This window comes from Danio aesculapii, chromosome 1 (assembly GCF_903798145.1).
Source record: "Danio aesculapii chromosome 1, fDanAes4.1, whole genome shotgun sequence".
NCBI lineage: Eukaryota > Metazoa > Chordata > Actinopteri > Cypriniformes > Danionidae > Danio > Danio aesculapii.
In genome coordinates, this window is record NC_079435.1 from 3,018,009 (window position 1) to 3,038,814 (window position 20,806).

Sequence of the window (20,806 nt, forward strand, 5' to 3'; positions counted from 1 at the left end):
CTGGATTTTTCAGCAGGGTCGTGTACTAAGTCTGAAAGAAAATGAAAAGTTGCTATTTTCTAGGCTGATATGGCTGAACTATACTGTCATTATGACATAATTATCAAGAAACTTGTGCCGTACCCTCACTGCAGCAGAGCAATTATATTGTGCAGTGCCTGAAAAAAGGCTCACTTCTGCCTTACAAACATGGACACTAGTGAGAGATTATTCAGAATATTAACTTTGGATGCACACCCTAAACCATATCTATTAAACCCAGAATACACTGGGAGATATCATTGCACTGCTGTAGTAATGCAGCCATGTTTCTTAACTATTAGAGAATTAAGCTAGAATGAGAGTATAGCTACTAGCCACATCAGCCTACAACATCTCAACTTGATATGTTGGTCTTCGTACATGTAACTACTGGAAAGGTCAAGCTTAAAATAGCAAATTATCTAAACTCTTTGGTCATTTTTGAGCAAGATGCTAATGGTCTGATTCAATGACCTATGCTAAGCTAAGCTAAGCTAAAAGAGCTCCGCCAGACCCATAAATCAGCTGAATGGATTAAAAATGGTAAAAGTCTAATCGTTTAACTCTAGGAGAGCTGTGAAATTAGCTTATTTTTATTTATTTACTTTAAACATAACAGAGTTGTTATGTGTGGTGTGTGTTTAGTGCAGCTATTGTTGGTCCAGCAGTTTCTCCTCACCTGTGGTCTTGATCAGGCTGCTGAACTGGTATGCTGTCACACTGACGCTGCTCCTCTTCTTCCTCTCTCTTCATCTGTGTGTTTTGTGATATTGGACAGTGGCGTACTGGATCTCCTCAGCATCTCTGCATTCAGCAGCTCTTCCTCTTCTGGGATTCACATTGGCATACAGATCGTCACCTGCTGATCCAGGGTCAGAATACAGATCATTCTGAAACAACAAAATAAGACTTTAATACAAAACATTTGGTTTTCGCACAGTGTAGTTATCTTTCAGGAAAAAAAAAAAAATTATATAGGAAAGCATAGCTTGTTGATGTAAATGTGCTGATGATAATGCAGTAAATAATCAGACAAAGCAAAGTATATCTGATAAGATAAATCATAGATCAATAATATTAGCATCACACCACCCAGTGGCGCGGAGGAAACACTGCAGAGAGAAACTAGGGTTGGGTCGATAGACTATGTCATCGTCCATCGCCGATAGATATCACAATGCTGAGCTGACATCGTGATCCTCCACCCCACTCCCTTCGCAAATCCGCTCTCGAAAAACACACACTGAGGCCCCGTTTACACTAACATGTCCTTTTAGAATGAAAACGATCCATGTCCACACTGGCGTTTCATCTAGCATTTCTGAAAAGCCTTCCAGCCACACTATACAGCTGAAAACGCAAATCATGTGACCACACACACACACACACACACACACACACACACACACACACACACACACACAGTCATGCGCTCGTCTAAGCTCCAGGCAGTCAGCAGTACACTGCTTCAACCTTTCACGCTTGTGTTTAGTAATTTTAGTAAAACCTCAGATACTGTTAGTTGGTTCCTGTTGGTTGTGCACCTTTTATACCAACCAGGTTTGTGGACGCCATTATAACGACACAGATCACTCTGCCTATTCATGCCAGAGTCCCACGGAAAAAGTGATTGACAGGTGGTAATTTGTGTGCAACTTATCTTTACTTATTTATGATATAGTTAATCGGTTAAAGACAAGCGGGTTAGGGAGTTGAAACGGTAGGCTACAAATAATTAATTTGCTATGAATTAATTAATTATTCATAAATAATTAAATCACCACTGCCTATGACGATGATGCCATCATCCGTCCTGATGTTTCACATTAGACATCGTACGATGCCAAGTTAGTCGACATTGTCCGACCCTAAGAGGAACTGATCGATCAATTGTGGGATTTATTCATTTTAATCTGAATTGTTTTGATGAAATATTTTATCAATTCACACTGAATCGTACAGCAGATGTGATGATATGATAATATTGACTATGATGATGACTTTAAATGAAGGTAAAATTGTAAATATCAGTAATTTTAATAATACAAAGGAAAACATGATTTTGTCTCATTTTCTGCTTCTGTAGGTTGTATCTATATGATTTACCTGCATCACTGTGAGACCTTCAGATTTAACCCTTCTTTGTTTCTTTCTGTTATAACACACATGAAGAAAGTATGAATTACTAATAATAAACAATGTTTATATATATATATATATATATATATGATAACATGTTATGACTTAGCATTTAACTACATCAGATTTTTTTTTTAAATAGCAATTTTCTTGAACTCACATTATACACAGGATGATAATGATGATGAAGATGATGACTAATAATCCTCCAGATGTCACTGTGATGATGATGATGTTTCTTCCAGAGCCGTGATGAACTGAAAGATGAAGCAGATCATGATTAACTCTCCAGACTGATGAAGTTACAGGAGTGTGATGATAAAAGCTTCACCAGTGACAGAGACGGCGTCTGATCTCTGAGCTCCATGTGGATTGTGAGCCTCACAGTAGAAGCGTCCACTCTGTACTGCACTGAAACTCTGTCCAGATCCAACAGCTGAGCTTTGGTTCTCCTTAAACCAGCTGAAGTTCAGAGCAGGAGGGTTTGAGTCACTGATGCACATCAGACTCACTGAACCTCCAGACTCCATTACAGCAGATCCATTTATAAGCACTGAGACTTTCCTGGGGGGGGGTCTGAAAGACCATAAATATAAATATATTATCACTCCAAAGATAAATACTATCATTTTAAAACAACAACAAACAAATCTGTACTCACAGGTGACGTTGAGATAGACGTCAGGTGATGCGAGCGTGTGTCCATCTATAGCACATCTATATCTGCCTGCATCTTCTCTTCTGACTGGGTCCAGGATGAGTTTGTTGTCAGTAAGTCCTTCAGTCAGTGTGTGTGAGTTTCTGTACCAGATGAATGTTGGTGTGTCAGTCAGTTTACAGCTGCTTTTACATGTCAGACGGACTGAATCTCCCTCTGTTACTCTCTCAGGAGCCTCCAGCTGAAGATCTGAACACAACACACACATTATATCTAGTGCTGCTCTCATACACTGATTATTATTCTACATAATGACCACAAGAGGAGAGAAACCTCAGGAGAGTCACCTGTGACAGAGAGACGCACTCCTGGATAACCAATCCATCTTCCTCCTGTTACATTAGTAATGAATCTGAAATAATACTCATGTTCATCTTTCTCTGTCACATGACTCAGTCTGACAGTGCAGTTCTGCTGTTCATCTCCCAGATACTGAAGCCTCTGACTGTATTCAGGGTCCTCAGACAGATTTGCAAGCTCTACACCCTGTTTTACAAGGTCTTTGTTCCAAAACACTTCCATGATCTGATATCCAGTAGACGGATATGTAAAAGTGCAACTGATTGTCACTGATGAGTCTTTTAGTGCACAGATGTGTGAAGATCTGTAATTTACACCCCAATCAGCACTAGAAACTACTAAAACAGAATTATGCAGAAAATGCTTTATTAAATACAATTACTTCTGCCCTTTGTTTACAACAGGGGTCTCAAACTGCCAGCCCATGGGCCATTTGCGCCCCCCCCCCCTCCCTCCTCCGTCCTGCCCACAACTGACGTCAAAAATATAACTAGATTCGGCCCAACAAAACATATATTTTTGAATCACTATCATTTTTGTGCAGTCGTATATAGCCGCTTGTGGTTGACCACCCCCTACTGGACATTTAAGGTACTGTACTATATATTTGGGTTACTTTCGGTTTCTCTCAGCGTGCGGTCGAGAGAAGGGGCACCGCTGTGAGGGGGGGGGGGGGTGTTGTTGGGGGAGTTAGGACGATTCAAAGGGCCCTTACATTTAGGGGGCCCCCAGAGACATTATCAACCCCCCCTCTTCGCTTTCATCCGCGATCACTTGTCAGAGGGCCCGTGGCGGCCATCGGCGCCCCCAGTCGAGAGTGACGCACATGCATTTTATTTCTGTGGCTGATTTAAACGTTGAAATACATGTCCGTAAGTGCTTCTATTTCTACTAAAGCTCTATTTTTGTAAATATTTAATGGTTTTTGGATTATAATCACTATTATACCACCTGTATTTTATTAGTCAAACACTTCTTCATGGCTTACATGTTATGCTGGTGGTGTTAATATGATAATTTTGCTAAGATTTGATTCAAATTGTCTCATTTAATAGATTTTCCTAACATGCATATTAAGATTTGTTAAAAAATGTGCATTAGTAAAATTTTACTGCTGGTTGAATTGAACATGTTAAAGTAAATGTGAATATGTACATACGTCCCCTCTTTGTTGTAGTTTTACAAAAAAGAATGAGAACAATTGCCAGTGAAGTCAACATACAGTAGTTACCCAAACTCTGTTCAGCTGTCTTAAAATTGATTGGGACATTATTATTATTATGCCTATTATTAAATTGTAGAATTTTCATAGCAATTTAAACTACCCCTTCAATATTTACAACTAGAAATAAAAAGGAGCTTTGATACTCTGGGTAAGAATGTCTGAGTGCATCAATTACGTCAGGTTTCTACTTTTTTCTTGTGCTTGAATGTTAAAACGGCCTTCTGTAAATTGTCAGTCACTAAAATGGCCCCCTGGCAATTTGAGTTTGAGACCCCTGGTTTGCACAGATCATCATGTACACTCAAAAGATTAAGATCATTTAAAATCATTGTGTGAATTGACTGCATCTCAGGTGAACACTTAAAGTTGGTCCTGGTTATGTGTTCTGCAATGTAGAGTTAGCCTTGCTGTATTTAAAATATCATGCGTGTCTTTTTGCTTGTAAAAGCAGTCTTTCCTCTTTCCGCACTTGACCCTGCTAACTGATCACAGCAGAAAACACACCTTTGCTGAAACAAGTCAGAGGTGTGAAAAGACACTGCATGACGCTATAACTAAAGATAACCAAAAATAGTTATGATCTGCCTGCACAGGCTTCCTATATCAGAGAGAAGATCGTCATTAGAGCACAGAACACGGCTGAATAATGTCTGATTGTGGAGTGTGTGTAAATGCAGAGAAATAAAGCAGTAATGTGAATGTAAGATTGACTCACTGTGAATGATGAGCAGAAAGATCAGATGAAGAGCAGGAGCCATTCTGAGCCACATCAGCATCAAATCTATCTAGAATCCAGCATTAATCATCACTTCTACACTCATCAACAGTAAATGTACATCACCCTAAACAGCTCTTAGTGTTAGGAAGATCTTTACACATCTGCAGATTATTAATGCACAACATCAGTGTGTGGAGATCAACTGATGACTGAGATCAACACCAGATATTTCTCATGTCAGAAATCATGTGTTATATGAGCTTCATCTACACTAATAATCAGTCAAATACCAGTGTGTTTGTCTTACCGTGTTGAAGACCAGCAGATCAACTGATAGACTGAATATTTTAACATTGCACTTCTTTACGGTGAAAGAGTCTCTGTGGTTAACACCGTTTAATCTCTGTTCCTCCTCTTAAGTGAACATCACACATCACAGTTATTGTCCACTAAGTCTATATTGTGTCCTTGCAGTTAAAAATATAAGCAGGTGTGAAGCTATTCTAACTGATAAAAGCAATATTTACAGTAGATTCAACAGTACTGAGCAGTAGATGTTACATGTTGAAATAGGCAGCTATTACAGTAGTAGTGGCAGCAGTGTGTCTTTCTGCCCCATTATTTCACTCTCAGTATTAAATGTTCACTGTTCTTCAGTCTGTCTGTCGCCTCCTGTTGGTCATCTCTAGTCATTATGTTAAGTGCTTCACTCACAGGCGCTTCTGCAGCAGTAATGGTCCTTCACAGGAAGCACGTCATCATCGGTTTACTTTTTAATGAGCATAATTGGTATGAAGACTGGTTTACTTTTTCTCTCTGTCGTAGCACTTCAGATATATTTGAGACTTAGGGCCTTATCATACACCTGGCGAAATAAGACGCAAGATGTGTTTGGCATGATTTAAAAAAAAATTTTTTTTAGACCAGCGCAATCCTAATTTTCCCGCTTTGCACCACGTTGTTTAAATAGTAAATCCATTTGCACCGCTTTGTGGACTCGTGGGTGTGCCGGTCTAGAAAGAGGCGTGTTAAGGCCATAGACATGATATGGACGTATAATCTGTGTATATATACCTAGTAAATAGGTTTCTCAAGAACTCAAATGAAGCTACAAGTAGGCGTGGCCAACCATCACCATTTTGTTCATCCGTCATCGCACCAACCGGGGGATACCAAATAAGGGCAAAGAGGCGGAGAGTGAGCGGAGCTACAAACGCCTGCAAGCATTTTGCTTAGATAGACTTTTCTTTGGAGAACGCTTAATACTTTATTACCTGCGACTCGTTTGTGTTCTGACCACATGTGCTTGGCTGTATACTATATCAATAAAGTGTTTAGACTTTTAAAAACACTGTTGTAACACATTGAGCACTAAACATTGTTTTTTATGTTGGAGAAAAACAATAATTACGTCCAAACACTTCAGATATAATCGGTGTTAGTAAATACAAGGCTAATTATGAAATCCAGGCCTAACACTGTATGACAACACTTCAGATGACTGTTCTAGAGCCTACGGCTAATCAATCTGTCAGATTCTGGGGTGCATTGAAGTTCTAAAGAAAATTATAAATGATCTTAAAACAAATACATTTATAGAGATGCTATAAGTATATCATTTCACTCACCTGGAAAATGGAGGCAACTTGAATGGGTTGTGAGAAATATAAAGTGCACACAGCATGCCATATCACTTGAAAAATGTAAGAAATAATTGCAAAAGGCTACTGACTGTGTAGAGAAACATTCAACAAAACAAAAATACGACATATATGCTGAGATCAGCTGCTAATCAGATGGAATCAGCTGAGGTAACGTGACGGCGAGCAGCAAGACCTAGCTGGCCACGCCCTTAATTACGCGGACTTAATAAAAATGAAATGGATAATTTATATATATATATATATATATATATATATATATATAAAAATATAAATATATATATATATATATATATATAAATATATATATATATATATATATATATATATATATATATATATATATATAAATATATAAAAATATAAATATATATAAATATAAATAAATATATTTAAATATAAATATATATATAAATAAATATATTTAAATATAAATATATATAAATATATATAAATATAAATATATATAAATATAAATATATAAAAAATATATATAAATATATAAAATATATATATAAATATAAATAAATATATATAAATATAAATAAATATATATTAAAAAAAATATATATATATATATATATATATATATATATATATATATATATATATATATATATATATATATATATATATATATATATATATATATATATAAATAAATATATAAATAAAAATAAATATATATATCTATAAACAAACTCACCCCTAACAGTTGTCATGAAGGGTAATATTAGCTATATGTACCAAAACCATCTTTCATACCAGGCTGTATACATGTTTTTAATCAGCTGTAAAATTGGCTAATTTGCCCATGCAGTCAGAGAACATCTGGAGTTCCTGGAGCCAGCCCCCCAAAGACCAGTCGATGAACTGCAGTTTTAATTACTTCCATTTTGACTTCACGAAGGAGAGCAGTAGGTTGCCGTTTGAGTATAACACCTTTCACACACCAGAAAGAAATGTTTAATGAAATATATAATCTATTTACAGATCATCAAATATAAACATCTATAATTTATTAATCATCAAATATCAGTTAATGTGAAGTCAAATATCATTTGTGTTCATTTTATCTAGTATGTTTTTATACTAGTGCTAGTAGTAACCGTATTATTTTGAAAGTGCCTGCTTTTATTCTGTAACTGGTTTTTTTCATTAAAAAATGACCTACATTTTTCAAACTTACCAGATTTTATGTAAATGATTATTTACCCCAACATTAAACGTACTCACCCTCAAGTGGTTGCAAACCATTATTCATTTTATTTCTGCTGAAAACAAGATGCTTTGTTTAAAGAATATATTAAACGCATTGCTATTGATATCAATAGTAGAACTGAAATACATTTAAACTCTAAATTCTTTAAAATGTTTTATTTTGTGGGTTTGGAATAAGTGTAGTTTGAGTAAACTAAGACTGAAGTTTTTTTTTTTTCTGGATGAACTGTGCCTTTAAATCCATATAATAATACACTAGTACTTCAGTTTAATGCCCTCTAGTGGCCAACAATTGAACGCCACATGGAGTTTGATTGACAGGGGATCTGACCAATCATAAGACTGATACAAAACATCATTCAGTACAACAATAGACTTTAACTTGAAAATTTGTGAGATGCACAGACAGGCTAAGCAATATACAGAGTTCACATCTACTCCAAGGCCCAGTTTACAATGTCAGGTCTTGATGCCCAATTCCGATTTGTTGCCTATATCTGATTTTTTTTGCCTGTCTGTTAACATGTTCTTTTAATTGTAACCCATATCCGATTCAACACTTCATGTAAACACTTGACATATAATTTACGACGTTGCGCATGCGTTCTTCCACGATGGAAGAAATTGTCTTGCTTTTAGCTCTGCGAAATATGTTCGCACAACTTTAAAATGATTTTGATGACGGGACGTCATCGCAGCTTGCATGGTTTATATATGGTGTCCTCCACCATTCAAAGGAATTTGTGGGTACGAGAGAGATCCCAGGTCTGGTGGGAGCAAATTGTGGCGGGCTTTAATGAGGAGCAGTGGGTCTGAAATTTTAGGACGAGCAAACCAACATTTGATATGCTGTGTCAAAGCTTGTCCACATATCTGTCCTACAATGACACAAGCTTTTCCTTCTACGTCATTGAACCGCGGAGAAGTACCACACTATTGCAAGTTTAATGGCGTACACAACAGAATGCTTCAAATCCAATCTGCCTGTTTACATGATAGTCGCATTGTGATATCCGATTTACATCTGATTTATTTCCACACATGAAGGAGGCCTGAAACCGATCTCTGAATATCTGAACGCATGAGTTTTTTTCATGTTTACACAGTCATAGAACAGATCCGATCTGTCTCACATGAGCAAAAAAACGAAACTGGGTCACATTTAACTGGCAGTGTAAACAGGGCCAGATTCGGAAAGAAGTTCATAGACACTCTGATGGCAGAAAGGATACACGGATTTACTTGTATACAAAATACTAAAAGAATATGATTCACAGTCAAGAAAATACAATTCCAACCATACAGTACAATGTATTTATCGTATCCATTGGTGTAAATAATAATAAGTATATAAAAAAGCAGCTAAAATAGTTATGACTGTCACAACAGTACAGATGAGCAAGTATTTGAGCGAGATGCTAATGGTCTAATTCGATTCAAAGATCTATGCTAAGCTAAGCAAAAAGTGCTCTGCTAGGCCCAGAGATCGGCTTGAGACCCAGAGATGTTTGTGGATCTTTCATCTGACGCTGCTGTAGATCACTGAGTTTTGCACTGTTTCAGCATTTGATCGGCTGAAAAAACAAAAACAAAAAAAAAAACCACAATATTACAGCTCAAATAATCAGTGCTGGGTCGAGGAACACTCTGAGGTTAAAAAAAGGGCTCATTTTACACTCCTCTAGAGTTGAACAGTTGAGTTTTACCATTTGTAATTCATTTAGCTTTTCTCCAGGTCTGGCAGAGCGTTTTTAGCTTAGCTTAGCATAGATCATTGAATCGGATTAGACCGTTAGCATCTCAAAAATGACCAAAGAGCTTTGATAGTTAATCTGTTGAAACTTCGGTAGCTTCATTGTTTGCTAAGGCTGACAGAAAATGAAAAGTTGCTATTTTCTAGGCTGATATGGCTGAACTATACTCTCATTATAGAGTAATAATCAAGCAACTGCCAGCAATTATATTGTGCAGCGGCTGAAGATTCTGCTTTACAAACATGGAGATATTAGTGAGAGATTATTTAGAACATATTTACTTTGATGCACCCCCTAAACCATATCTATTAAACCCAGAATACACTGGAGATATCATTCCACTGCTGTAGTAATGCAGCCATGTTTCTTAATTATTAGAGAATTAAGCCAGAATGAGAGTATAGCTACTAGCCACATCAGCCTACAACATCTCAACTTATGTTGGTCTTCGTACATGATTTAACTACAGAAGAGCTAATCATTAAATAGCAAAATCATCTAAACTCTGGTCATTGTTACTAGAGATGCTAATGGTTTAATCTGATTCAATGACATATGCTAAGCTAAGCTAAAAGTGCTCCGCCAGACCCATAGATCGGTTGAATGGATTGAAAATGGTCAAAATTTTACTGTTTAACTCCAGGAGAGCTGTAAAATTAGCCTATTTTTATTTATTTATTTTAAATATAGCACAGTTGTTATATGTGGTGGGTGTTTAGTGCAGTGGGTATGTATGGTGTGTGTTTAGTGCAGTGGTTATGTGTGGTGTGTGTTTAGCAGAGATGTATAGTAACGAAGTAGAACTACTTCACTACTGTACTTAAGTACTAAAAGGCAGTATCTGTACTTTACTGGAGTATTGTTTTCTTCTCCTACTTCTACTTTTACTTAAGTACATATTTTCGATGAGTTTAATACTTTTACTCCGATAGATTTTTTATGAGCTGCATCGTTACTCGTACTAGAGGTGTCAAAATGGTCGATATCGGTTCAGTAATAGATCATAACGGGTTATTACGTACTGACGTCATTTATCTCCTATGTGCGGTGTCGCAATACTATGGCGAAGGACGGAGGCGCGAGGGCGAGTGAAGGCGGCACAGCACACGAGCCGCTATTTCACTACTACAGAGAAATGTTGTGAGACTCCATCTCTGCCTCTCTCACTTTGGACATTTGACCCGCTGGCCTGTTTGTGAGGTAACTTTATAGATTACCTGTGATAACCGCGTATTATACATACATAGACTGTAACTGCAGCTGTTCTTCCCGCCATCAGTGAACAACGCTTTCATTTCTAAAGCCGATAGCAGCCCTTTCTGTTGAGAAGGTGAAGTCAATAACCAATCAAAGGGGTGTAAGACCTCGCCTGTCAGCGTTTAAAAAGCAGGCGGGAGAATATTTACATTAGTTTATTTGCTATAAATGCTCATGCTGTCTTCTGTGCATGAGTTTTGTTTGATACGTTCAGAAAGAGTGTTTTCTTTGAGCGGGTCAAATTAAGGGTACAGTTCATATATATTACTGCTGTATTAAAGGACACAATTGTATTACAAGTAACCATTTAACTGTCACACCAAGAAAAAAACCAATAGAATTTTTTTATTTATTGCATTTCTTAACTCCTAATGTCGCTAGTTAACACAATCAATACATTTTCCCCCAACACATCCCATAATTTCTAAAATATCAGCCTCTACCAAATGGTTGAGATGTTGGTTTATGGTAAAAGTACCAGAATGAATAAATATACTATAAAAATATGAAGTTTAAGACCAATTTAATTAAAACAATCAAAATGAAACATTTTTGAATACTAAACCATAGCCATAAGACATAAAATATTTCAGATTTTCATTGAACACAGTAATATACACGTTTTCTTTTTTTTTTTACAATAAAATCAAAATCAAGTGAATTAGAACGTTCGTTTACAGCGTTTACAACCAGTAATTTGTGCTCCGAAAATGGGTTTCAATAGCGTTTTGAGTGGATTATGGACTGTTTTTGTGACACACAACTTTGAAAGGTGTGTGTTAAAGCTGTTATAATCTGTCAGATGTGTGGTTCAAGTGTGAGAGAAAAACAGTATTGCACTGTAGCATCGAGAGCAACACCGAGTAAGTACATTTAGACCTGTTTTCAGTTGCTGTGTTTGGTTAGAGAACGCTTAGACTTGTTTCAGCTGGTTGTGTATTGGTTGTTGGACATTTAAAATTGTTTTCAGCTATCTGTGTTTAGTGTTTGGTTAGAGAACAGTTAGACTTGTTTCAGCTGGTTGTGTATTGGTTGTTGGACATTTAAAATTGTTTTTCAGCTATCTGTGTTTAGTACTAGCAAGTTTTAGCCACTGTTTCCTTTTGTTTACTGTAAGAGCTTGCGTGCCGAGCCGGAGGTTTTTTCGCGCGCCCCCGCGGCCGCAGTTTCGGGTGTTTTGTAACTTTGGAGGCGTGTCCAAACGCCAGGTAAAGACTATATATGTGAACACATTTGGTCTAGCTAGCAGGAGAAGCACTGTAGCATCGAGAGCAACACCGAGTAAGTACATTTAGACCTGTTTTCAGTTGCTGTGTTTGGTTAGAGAACGCTTAGACTTGTTTCAGCTGGTTGTGTATGGTTGTTGGACATTTAAAATTGTTTTCAGCTATCTGTGTTTAGTGTTTGGTTAGAGAACAGTTAGACTTGTTTCAGCTGGTTGTGTATTGGTTGTTGGACATTTAAAATTGTTTTTCAGCTATCTGTGTTTAGTACTAGCAAGTTTTAGCCACTGTTTCCTTTTGTTTACTGTAAGAGCTTGCGTGCCGAGCCGGAGGTTTTTCACGCGCCCCCGCGGCCGCAGTTTCGGGTGTTTTTACTCTCGAGGCGTGTCCACCTGAGCTCAATCAGCAAAGCGCTCGGGGGTGTATATAAGCGACTAGTCTCACCGCGGCAGCGGTCGCGGCAGCCTCGTGTGAAGGCCGCCTCGTGTGAAGACCGACGAGGTAAAGACCATCGACTCTACCTGTGCGACTCCACCGAGCAAAGACACCGTCAAAGCACTTGAGTACTTCTTACTTTATTTTTTTCCTTTTCTCTGCACTCATTATTGTTTTCCTTGCACTTATTATGTGTTTACTAATTCCTGTTGTTACTAATACTCGCAGAGCACGGGAGGTACGCTGCAGGCGCAACCCTCACAACCTTCGATCAATTCATGTATCCTCTATTTCACAACTCTCTCTCTCTGTGGGCCTCTGGAATTGTCAATCTGCTGTTAACAAAGCAGATTTTATTACCTCCATAGCCACTCATTCTGACTGTAGTCTCATGGCTCTAACTGAAACCTGGCTGTGACCGGAGGACACTGCTACACATGCAGCTCTTTCTACTAATTTCTCTCTTTCACACACCCCTCGTCAGACAGGGAGAGGGGGTGGGACTGGACTACTGATTTCCAAAGAATGGAAATTCACTCAGAGACCGTCCCTGCCAAAAATCAGCTCTTTTGAATTCCATGCAGTCACCATTATCCACCCCTTTCGCATAAATGTGGTTGTCATCTACCGCCCACCGGGTACATTAGGTCACTTCTTGGATGAACTGGATGTTCTTCTCTCATCTTTTTCTGATTATGACACTCCCTTGTTGGTGCTAGGTGACTTCAACATCCACATAGAAAGACCTCAAGCTGCTGACTTCCAGACTGTGCTTGCATCTTTCGACCTCAAAAGAGCACCTACTTCTGCTACTCACAAATCAGGTAATCAACTAGACCTTATTTACACTCGACATTGCCTCGCTGACCAAACACTAGTAACTCCACTACAAACATCGGATCATTTCCTTCTCTCTCTCAACATCCACATTACTCCTGAGCCGCCACACACTCCTACTCTAGTTGCCTTTCGCAGAAACCTACGCTCTCTCTCACCCAACAGACTATCCACCATTGTCTCTAACTCTCTTCCTCCATCTTGCAAACTCTCTGCACTTGATACGAACAGTGCAACTGATACACTCTGCTCCACGCTAACATCATGTCTAGACAGACTATGCCCTCTGACATCCAGACCAACCCGAGCCAGTCCTCCTGCACCCTGGCTCTCTGATGTTCTCCGTGAGCATCGCTCAAAACTTCGGGCTGCTGAGAGAAGCTGGCGAAAAACAAAAAATCCTGAACAGCTCATAACATACCAAACTCTTCTGTCTTCTTTCTCGACTGAGGTTACTTCTGCAAAGCAGACATACTTCCGTCAGAAAGTCAACAGTGCCACCAATCCTCGCTTGCTCTTTAAAACATTTTCATCCCTCCTTCACCCTCCTCCTCCACCCGCATCCTCCACACTCACTACTGATGACTTTGCTACATTCTTTTATACCAAAACTGCAAAAATCAGTGCTCAATTTGCTGCACCTACAACAAACACGCAAGATACACCACCAACACCACACACGCTCACCTCTTTCTCCCAGCTCTCTGAGTCTGAGGTGTCCAATCTCGTGCTATCAAGCCATGCAACCACCTGTCCGCTAGATCCCATTCCCTCTCATCTCCTGCAAGCCATTTCTCCTGCAGTCATACCAACACTGACTCACAAAATTAACACATCTCTTGACTCTGGTCTATTCCCTACTTCATTTAAGCAGGCTAGGGTAACCCCTCTGCTAAAGAAACCCAACCTGGATCAAACGCTACTTGAAAACTACCGACCGGTATCCCTGCTTCCATTCATGGCCAAGATTTTGGAGAAAGTAGTGTTTAATCAAGTCCTAGACTTTCTTACTCAAAACAACCTCATGGACAACAAGCAATCTGGCTTTAAGAAAGGCCACTCAACTGAGACTGCCCTGCTCTCGGTCGTGGAGGACCTCAGACTGGCTAAAGCAGACTCTAAATCATCTGTCCTCATCTTGCTGGATTTATCAGCTGCTTTTGACACTGTAAACCACCAGATCCTGCTATCTACGCTTGAGTCACTGGGCGTCACAGGCACTGTTATTCAATGGTTCAGTTCCTACCTCTCGGACAGGTCATTCAGGGTGTCGTGGAGGGGAGAGGTGTCCAACCTACAGCATCTATACACTGGGGTACCTCAGGGCTCTGTGCTTGGACCACTTCTCTTCTCTATCTACACGGCATCTTTAGGAACAGTCATCCAGAAACATGGTTTTTCCTACCACTGCTATGCTGATGACACCCAGCTATACGTCTCTTTCCACCCTGATGATCCCTCGGTTCCAGCTCGCATTTCAGCCTGCCTGTCAGACATTTCACACTGGATGAAAGATCATCATCTCCAGCTTAACCTCATGAAAACGGAAATGCTTGAAGTCTCTGCCAACCCGACCCTTCACCATAACTTTTCAATCCAGATGGATGGAGCAACCATCACTGCATCCAAAATGGTAAAAAGCCTTGGAGTAACGATTGATGACCAACTGAACTTCTCTGACCACATTTCTAGAACTGCCCGATCTTGCAGATTCGCACTCTATAACATCAGAAAGGTCCGACCCTTCCTATCTGAACATACAGCTCAACTCATTGTTCAAGCTCTTGTCCTCTCCAAACTGGACTATTGCAACTCTCTGCTAGCCGGGCTACCAGCTAGTTCTATCAACCTCTTCAGCTGCTTCAGAACGCAGCAGCACGAGTGGTCTTTGATGAACCCAAAAGAGCACATGTCACTCCGCTACTCACCCGTTTGCACTGGCTTCCAGTTGCTGCCCGCATCAAATTCAAAGCTCTGATGTTTGCTTACAAAGTGACCTCTAGCTGTGCTCCTTCGTATCTGCTCTCACTTCTGCAGATATATGTGCCCTCCAGAAACTTGCGTTCTGTGAATGAACGTCGCCTCGTTGTTCCATCCCAAAGAGGGAAGAAATCACTTTCCCGAACTCTCACATTCAATCTGCCCAGTTGGTGGAATGAACTCCCTAACTACATCAGAACAGCAGAGTCACTTGCTGTCTTCAAGAAACGACTAAAAACGCAACTGTTTAGTCTCCACTTTTCCTCCTAATCTGCAATTGCCTCTCTGGCTATACCACTAACTGAGCCCTCTTTCTCTCTCTCTCTCTCTCTATTAAAAAAAAAAAAAAAAAAAAAAAAAAAAAAAAAAAAAAAATTTCTACTAATGTTTTGCTTCTTAGACTTTTACACGCCTGAAACTTGTCTATAGCGCTTGTTCACTGCTGCTCTTATAGTTGTGCAAATTGCTTCCTTGTCCTCATTTGTAAGTCGCTTTGGATAAAAGCGTCTGCTAAATGACTAAATGTAAATGTAAATGTAAGTCATGTTTCTTTTCGTTCTGCTTAATGATGTGCCCCCCAAAAAGAGATTTAAAATAAACAAAACAATATGATGTCTTTTGACTGCATTCTTTAATAACTACATTACACAATACTTGTATTTTTACTTTCAGTACTTGAGTAGTAAATTTTGAAATAAACTACTTGCAATACTTAAGTACAAAAAATGTTGAATACTTTAGTACTTCCACTTAAGTATGGTGCTTAAAGAGCACTTTTACTTCTACTCAAGTCACTTTTTGATAGAGTACTTGTACTTGTACTTTTACTTAAGTCTGGGTCTCTAGTACTTTATACATCTCTGGTGTTTAGTGCAGTTGTTGGTGGTCCAGCAGTTTCTCCTCACCTGTGGTCTTGATCAGGCTGCTGAACTGGTTTGATGTCACACTGACGCTGCTCCTCTTCTTCCTCTCTCTTCATCTGTGTGTTTTTGTGATATTGGACAGTGGCGTACTGGATCTCCTCAGCATCTCTGCATTCAGCAGCTCTTCCTCTTCTGGGATTCACACTGGCATACAGAGCGTCACCTGCTGATCCAGGGTCAGAATACAGATCATTCTGAAACACAACAAAAAAAAATGACTGTAATACGAAGCATCTGCTTTTCACCCAGAGGAGAGTGTTCATTTCCTTCAGGAAAGCTTTAAGAATGTAAAAAGTAGCTTGTTGATGTAAATGTGCTGATGCAGTGATTAAACCTACAAAACAAAATATATCTGATATGAAAAATCATGGATCAATAATGTTTTGTGTGTTCCTGCTTCACACCACCTGGGGGCGCTGGAGAAACACTGCAGAGAGGAACTGATCAGGTGTTTGGATTTCACTCTGAATTGTTTTAATAAAATATTTTATTAATTCACACTGAATCATGCAGACGTAAGATAAACATGCTGATGATTTTCACATCTGAGTTAAATCTAAATATATAATCAACTATTTTAAAATCACACAAAGGAAAACATGAGTTTGACTGATTTTTGGACTGGTTGAATCTGTATGATTTACCTGCGTCACTGTGAGACCTTCAGATTTAACACTCCTTTGTTTCTTTCTGTTGTAATAACACGCATTAAAAGGAGTATGAATCACTCTGATAACACATTAAATTAAAATAAGCTTTTTTTACAATAAAATGTTACTATGAAAGTTACAAAAATGTTGACAAAGTCTAAAAAAAAATAGCATTTTTATTGAACTCACATTATACACAGGATGATGATGAAGATTATGATTAATAATGCTGCAGATGTCACTGTGATCACAGTAGCATTTCTCCCAGAGCCTTGATGAACTGAAAGATGAAGCAGATCATGATTAACTCTCCAGACTGATGAAGTTACAGGAGTGTGATGATAAAAGCTTCACCAGTGACAGTGTCTGATCTCTGAACTCCATGTGGATTGTGAGCCTCACAGTAGAAGCGTCCACTCTGTACTGCACTGAAACTCTGTCCAGATCCAACAGCTGAGCTTTGATTCTCCTTAAACCAGCTGAAGTTCAGAGCAGGAGGGTTTGAGTCACTGATGCACATCAGACTCGCTGAATCAAACCAAAGCTGACCAGAATCATCAATGACGGACACTGAGACGTTCCTGGGAGGATCTGAAACAGAAACACACTGATATCATTAACAATCATTAACAATCACAACAAATATGGCATCACAGTTTACATTTATATGATTTAATACATTACTGAAACATCATAAACTCACACTGGACATTTAAAATCACAGGATCAGAGTATTTCACTACATGTGCACTTTTGACCTTGCACTTGTATTTTTCACTGTCATCAGAGCTGATCTTGGAGATGTTGAAGATTCTTCCAGATCCTACAAGTGATTTTACTTTAAACCAGCTGAACTTCAGAGCAGGATTGTTTGAGTCACTGCTGCAGCTCAGAGTCACTGAATCTCCCTCAATTATTACAACAGATTTACTGATGGACACTGAGACACTCCTGGGTGGGTCTGAAACACATCACAAATAAAAATAAATGTGTTTTAATTGCCATAAAGACAAATGCTATAATTTTAATACTACAACAAATTAATCTCAACTTACATATAACATTGAGATAGACCTCAGGTGATGTGAGTGTGTGTACAGCACATCTATATCTGCCTGCATCTTCTCTTCTGACTGAACTGATGTTGAGTTCATCTCCAATAGTCAATGTGTGTGAGTTTCTGTACCAGATGAATGTTGGTGTGTCAGTCAGTTTACAGCTGCTTTTACATGTCAGACGGACTGAATCTCCCTCTGTCACTCTCTCAGGAGACTCCAGCTGAAGATCTGAACACAACACACACATTATATCTAGTGCTGCTCTCATACACTGATTATTATTCTACATAATGACCACAAGAAGAGAGAAACCTCAGGAGAGTCACCTGTGACAGAGAGACGCACTCCTGGAGAGCCAGTCCAACTTCCTTTGGTTACATTAGTAGTGAATCTGAAATGATACTCATGTTCATCTTTCTTTGTCACATGACTCAGTCTGACGGTGCAGTTCTGCTGTTCATCCCCCAGATACTGAAGCCTCTGACTGTATTCAGGGTCCTTAGACAGATCTATTGGCTCTTTCCCTTTTACATTGTCTTTGGTCCAGAACACCTTAATGATCTGATGTCCAGTAGGGTATGTATAAGTGCAACTCAATATCACTGATGAGTTCTTCAGTGCGCAGATGTGTGTATGACTGTAATTCACAGCCCACTCAGCACTAGAAACCACTGAAACCGAATTATGCAGAAAATGCTTTATTAAATATATTAACTTTTGCCCTTTGTTTACACGGAGTTCATTATTTACACTTAAAAGATTCCAAGAAGATCACCATTTAAAGTAATTGTGTGAAACGCATAACTGCATCTCAGGTGAACACTGTTATTTCATCCTGTTCATGTGCTTTGCAATGTAGAGTTAGCCAAGCTATATTTAAACTATCACGTGTGTCTTTTTGCTTGTAATGCATGTCCTCGTTTTAAACCCTTCCTCTTTCAACACTGCTATCTGACCACAGCAGAAAACGCTTTCTCAAGTCAGGGATGTGAAAATACACTGCATGACGCTATGACTAAATATAAACACAGATAGTAATGATCTGCCAGCTCAGACCAACTTCCCATAAGAAAAAAGATGATCAGAAACCTGCAGAATAATGTCTGATTGTGGAGTGTGTGTAAATGCGGAGAAATAAAGCAGTAATGTGAATGTAAGATTGACTCACTGTGAATGATGAGCAGAAAGATCAGATGAAGAGCAGGAGCCATTCTGAGCCACATCAGCATCAAATCTATCTAGAATCCAGCATTAATCATCACTTCTACACTCATCAACAGTAAATGTACATCACCCTAAACAGCTCTTAGTGTTAGGAAGATCTTTACACATCTGCAGATTATTAATGCACAACATCAGTGTGTGGAAATCAACTGATGACTGAGATCAACACCAGATATTTCTCATGTCAGAAATCATGTGTTATATGAGCTTCATCTACACTAATAATCAGTCAAATACCAGTGTGTTTGTCTTACCGTGTTGAAGAGCAGCGGATCAACAGCAACTGATGGACTGACTATTTTAACACACGCACTTCTCCTTTACATTAAAAGAGTTTCTGTGGTTAACACAGTTTAATATTTGTCCCTCCTCTTAACTGAGCATCGCTCAGATTAAACTCTCTAAAGTTTATGATGTTGTAAGACAGTCATTGTCCATCAAGTCCATACTTTGTCTTTGCAGTTAAAAAAAAAAAAAGCAGGGGCAGTTGTTATGATGGGCTCCTATTAGTATCTCTGGGGGCCCAAAACAGCGTGGGTTCTTGGAATGTGAGGCAGTTTATGTGGGTGTTGTGGTGGCGCAGTGGGTAGCGCTGTCGCCTCACAGCAAAAAGGTCACTGATTCGAGCCTCGATTGGGTTAGTTGCCATTTTAGTGTGGAATTTGTTCTCCCTGTGTTGGCGTGGGTTTCTTCTGGGTGCTACGGTTTCCCCCACAGTCCAAACATGCGCTATAGGGGAATTGGGTAAGCTAAATTAGTGTGCGTGCGTGTGCGTGTAAGCGAGAGAATGGGATTGTATGGGTTTTCCCAGTGATTGGTTGCTGCTGGAAGGGCATCCGCTGCATAAGTTGGTGGTTCATTCCGCTGTGGCGACCCCTGATTAATTTTCGTTTTAGCTTAGACCCATAATTAATGAACGACACATAGCTGACAATCAAACATTGTAAGATGAGATATGTAACAGTCATTCAAAAGTTAGTCAGTAGCTACGCTTCCATCCATCTATCTTTATGCTAATTTTGCATATGTGCATAAAAAAATGGTTGAAAGAAAACGGCAAGATGTACATTTAAGCGCATAACAGAGCAGGATAAACTTTATTCGAAAAGAAAAGATTCACATAAACTGCAGTGGAAACACTTTTACTGAACAAATTCCAGTATGTGCATTAAAAAAAGGTTTGTTATAAGAGATCATGTAATGATAAAATGTGTGTGAATGGACAAACCAGCTGGCTGGGCACACTGTAACACATCTGAAATGTTGTTTTGGTCACTTTAAAGCGCTTTAACCATTTTAGTATTAATGTTATTTTATTATTAATACAGGTGGGCATAGATTAATATTTTCGGGATTCAAATGAGCCATTTTAATCTAGATTAATTCCAAGATTACAGTGAGATTAATCTAGATTAAAATGGCTCATTTGAATTCTCCCGAAGGCATTCAGAATATGTGTGCT

General features: G+C 38.8%; 2 protein-coding genes across 2 annotated transcripts; both read right to left on the reverse strand.

The window, feature by feature from the left end:
* Window positions 1-2,316: 2,316 nt before the first annotated feature.
* Window positions 2,317-5,288, reverse strand: LOC130221696 (B-cell receptor CD22-like). The gene is made up of 5 exons (XM_056454312.1): window positions 5,119-5,288; window positions 3,166-3,516; window positions 2,818-3,067; window positions 2,492-2,736; window positions 2,317-2,417 (listed from the first exon to the last, which is right to left on the reverse strand). The coding sequence occupies exons 1-5, from the start codon at window positions 5,177-5,179 to the stop codon at window positions 2,317-2,319; spliced, it is 1,008 nt and encodes a 335-aa protein (XP_056310287.1). The 5' UTR covers window positions 5,180-5,288.
* Window positions 5,289-9,251: 3,963 nt separating this feature from the next.
* LOC130221791 (B-cell receptor CD22-like) lies at window positions 9,252-19,331 on the reverse strand. The gene is made up of 9 exons (XM_056454421.1): window positions 19,289-19,331; window positions 18,447-18,791; window positions 18,118-18,348; window positions 17,766-18,023; window positions 17,417-17,653; window positions 17,252-17,342; window positions 17,057-17,102; window positions 16,395-16,606; window positions 9,252-9,577 (listed from the first exon to the last, which is right to left on the reverse strand). Exons 1-9 carry the CDS (start codon window positions 19,329-19,331, stop codon window positions 9,523-9,525), a joined length of 1,518 nt encoding a protein of 505 aa, XP_056310396.1. The 3' UTR covers window positions 9,252-9,522.
* Window positions 19,332-20,806: the final 1,475 nt, after the last annotated feature.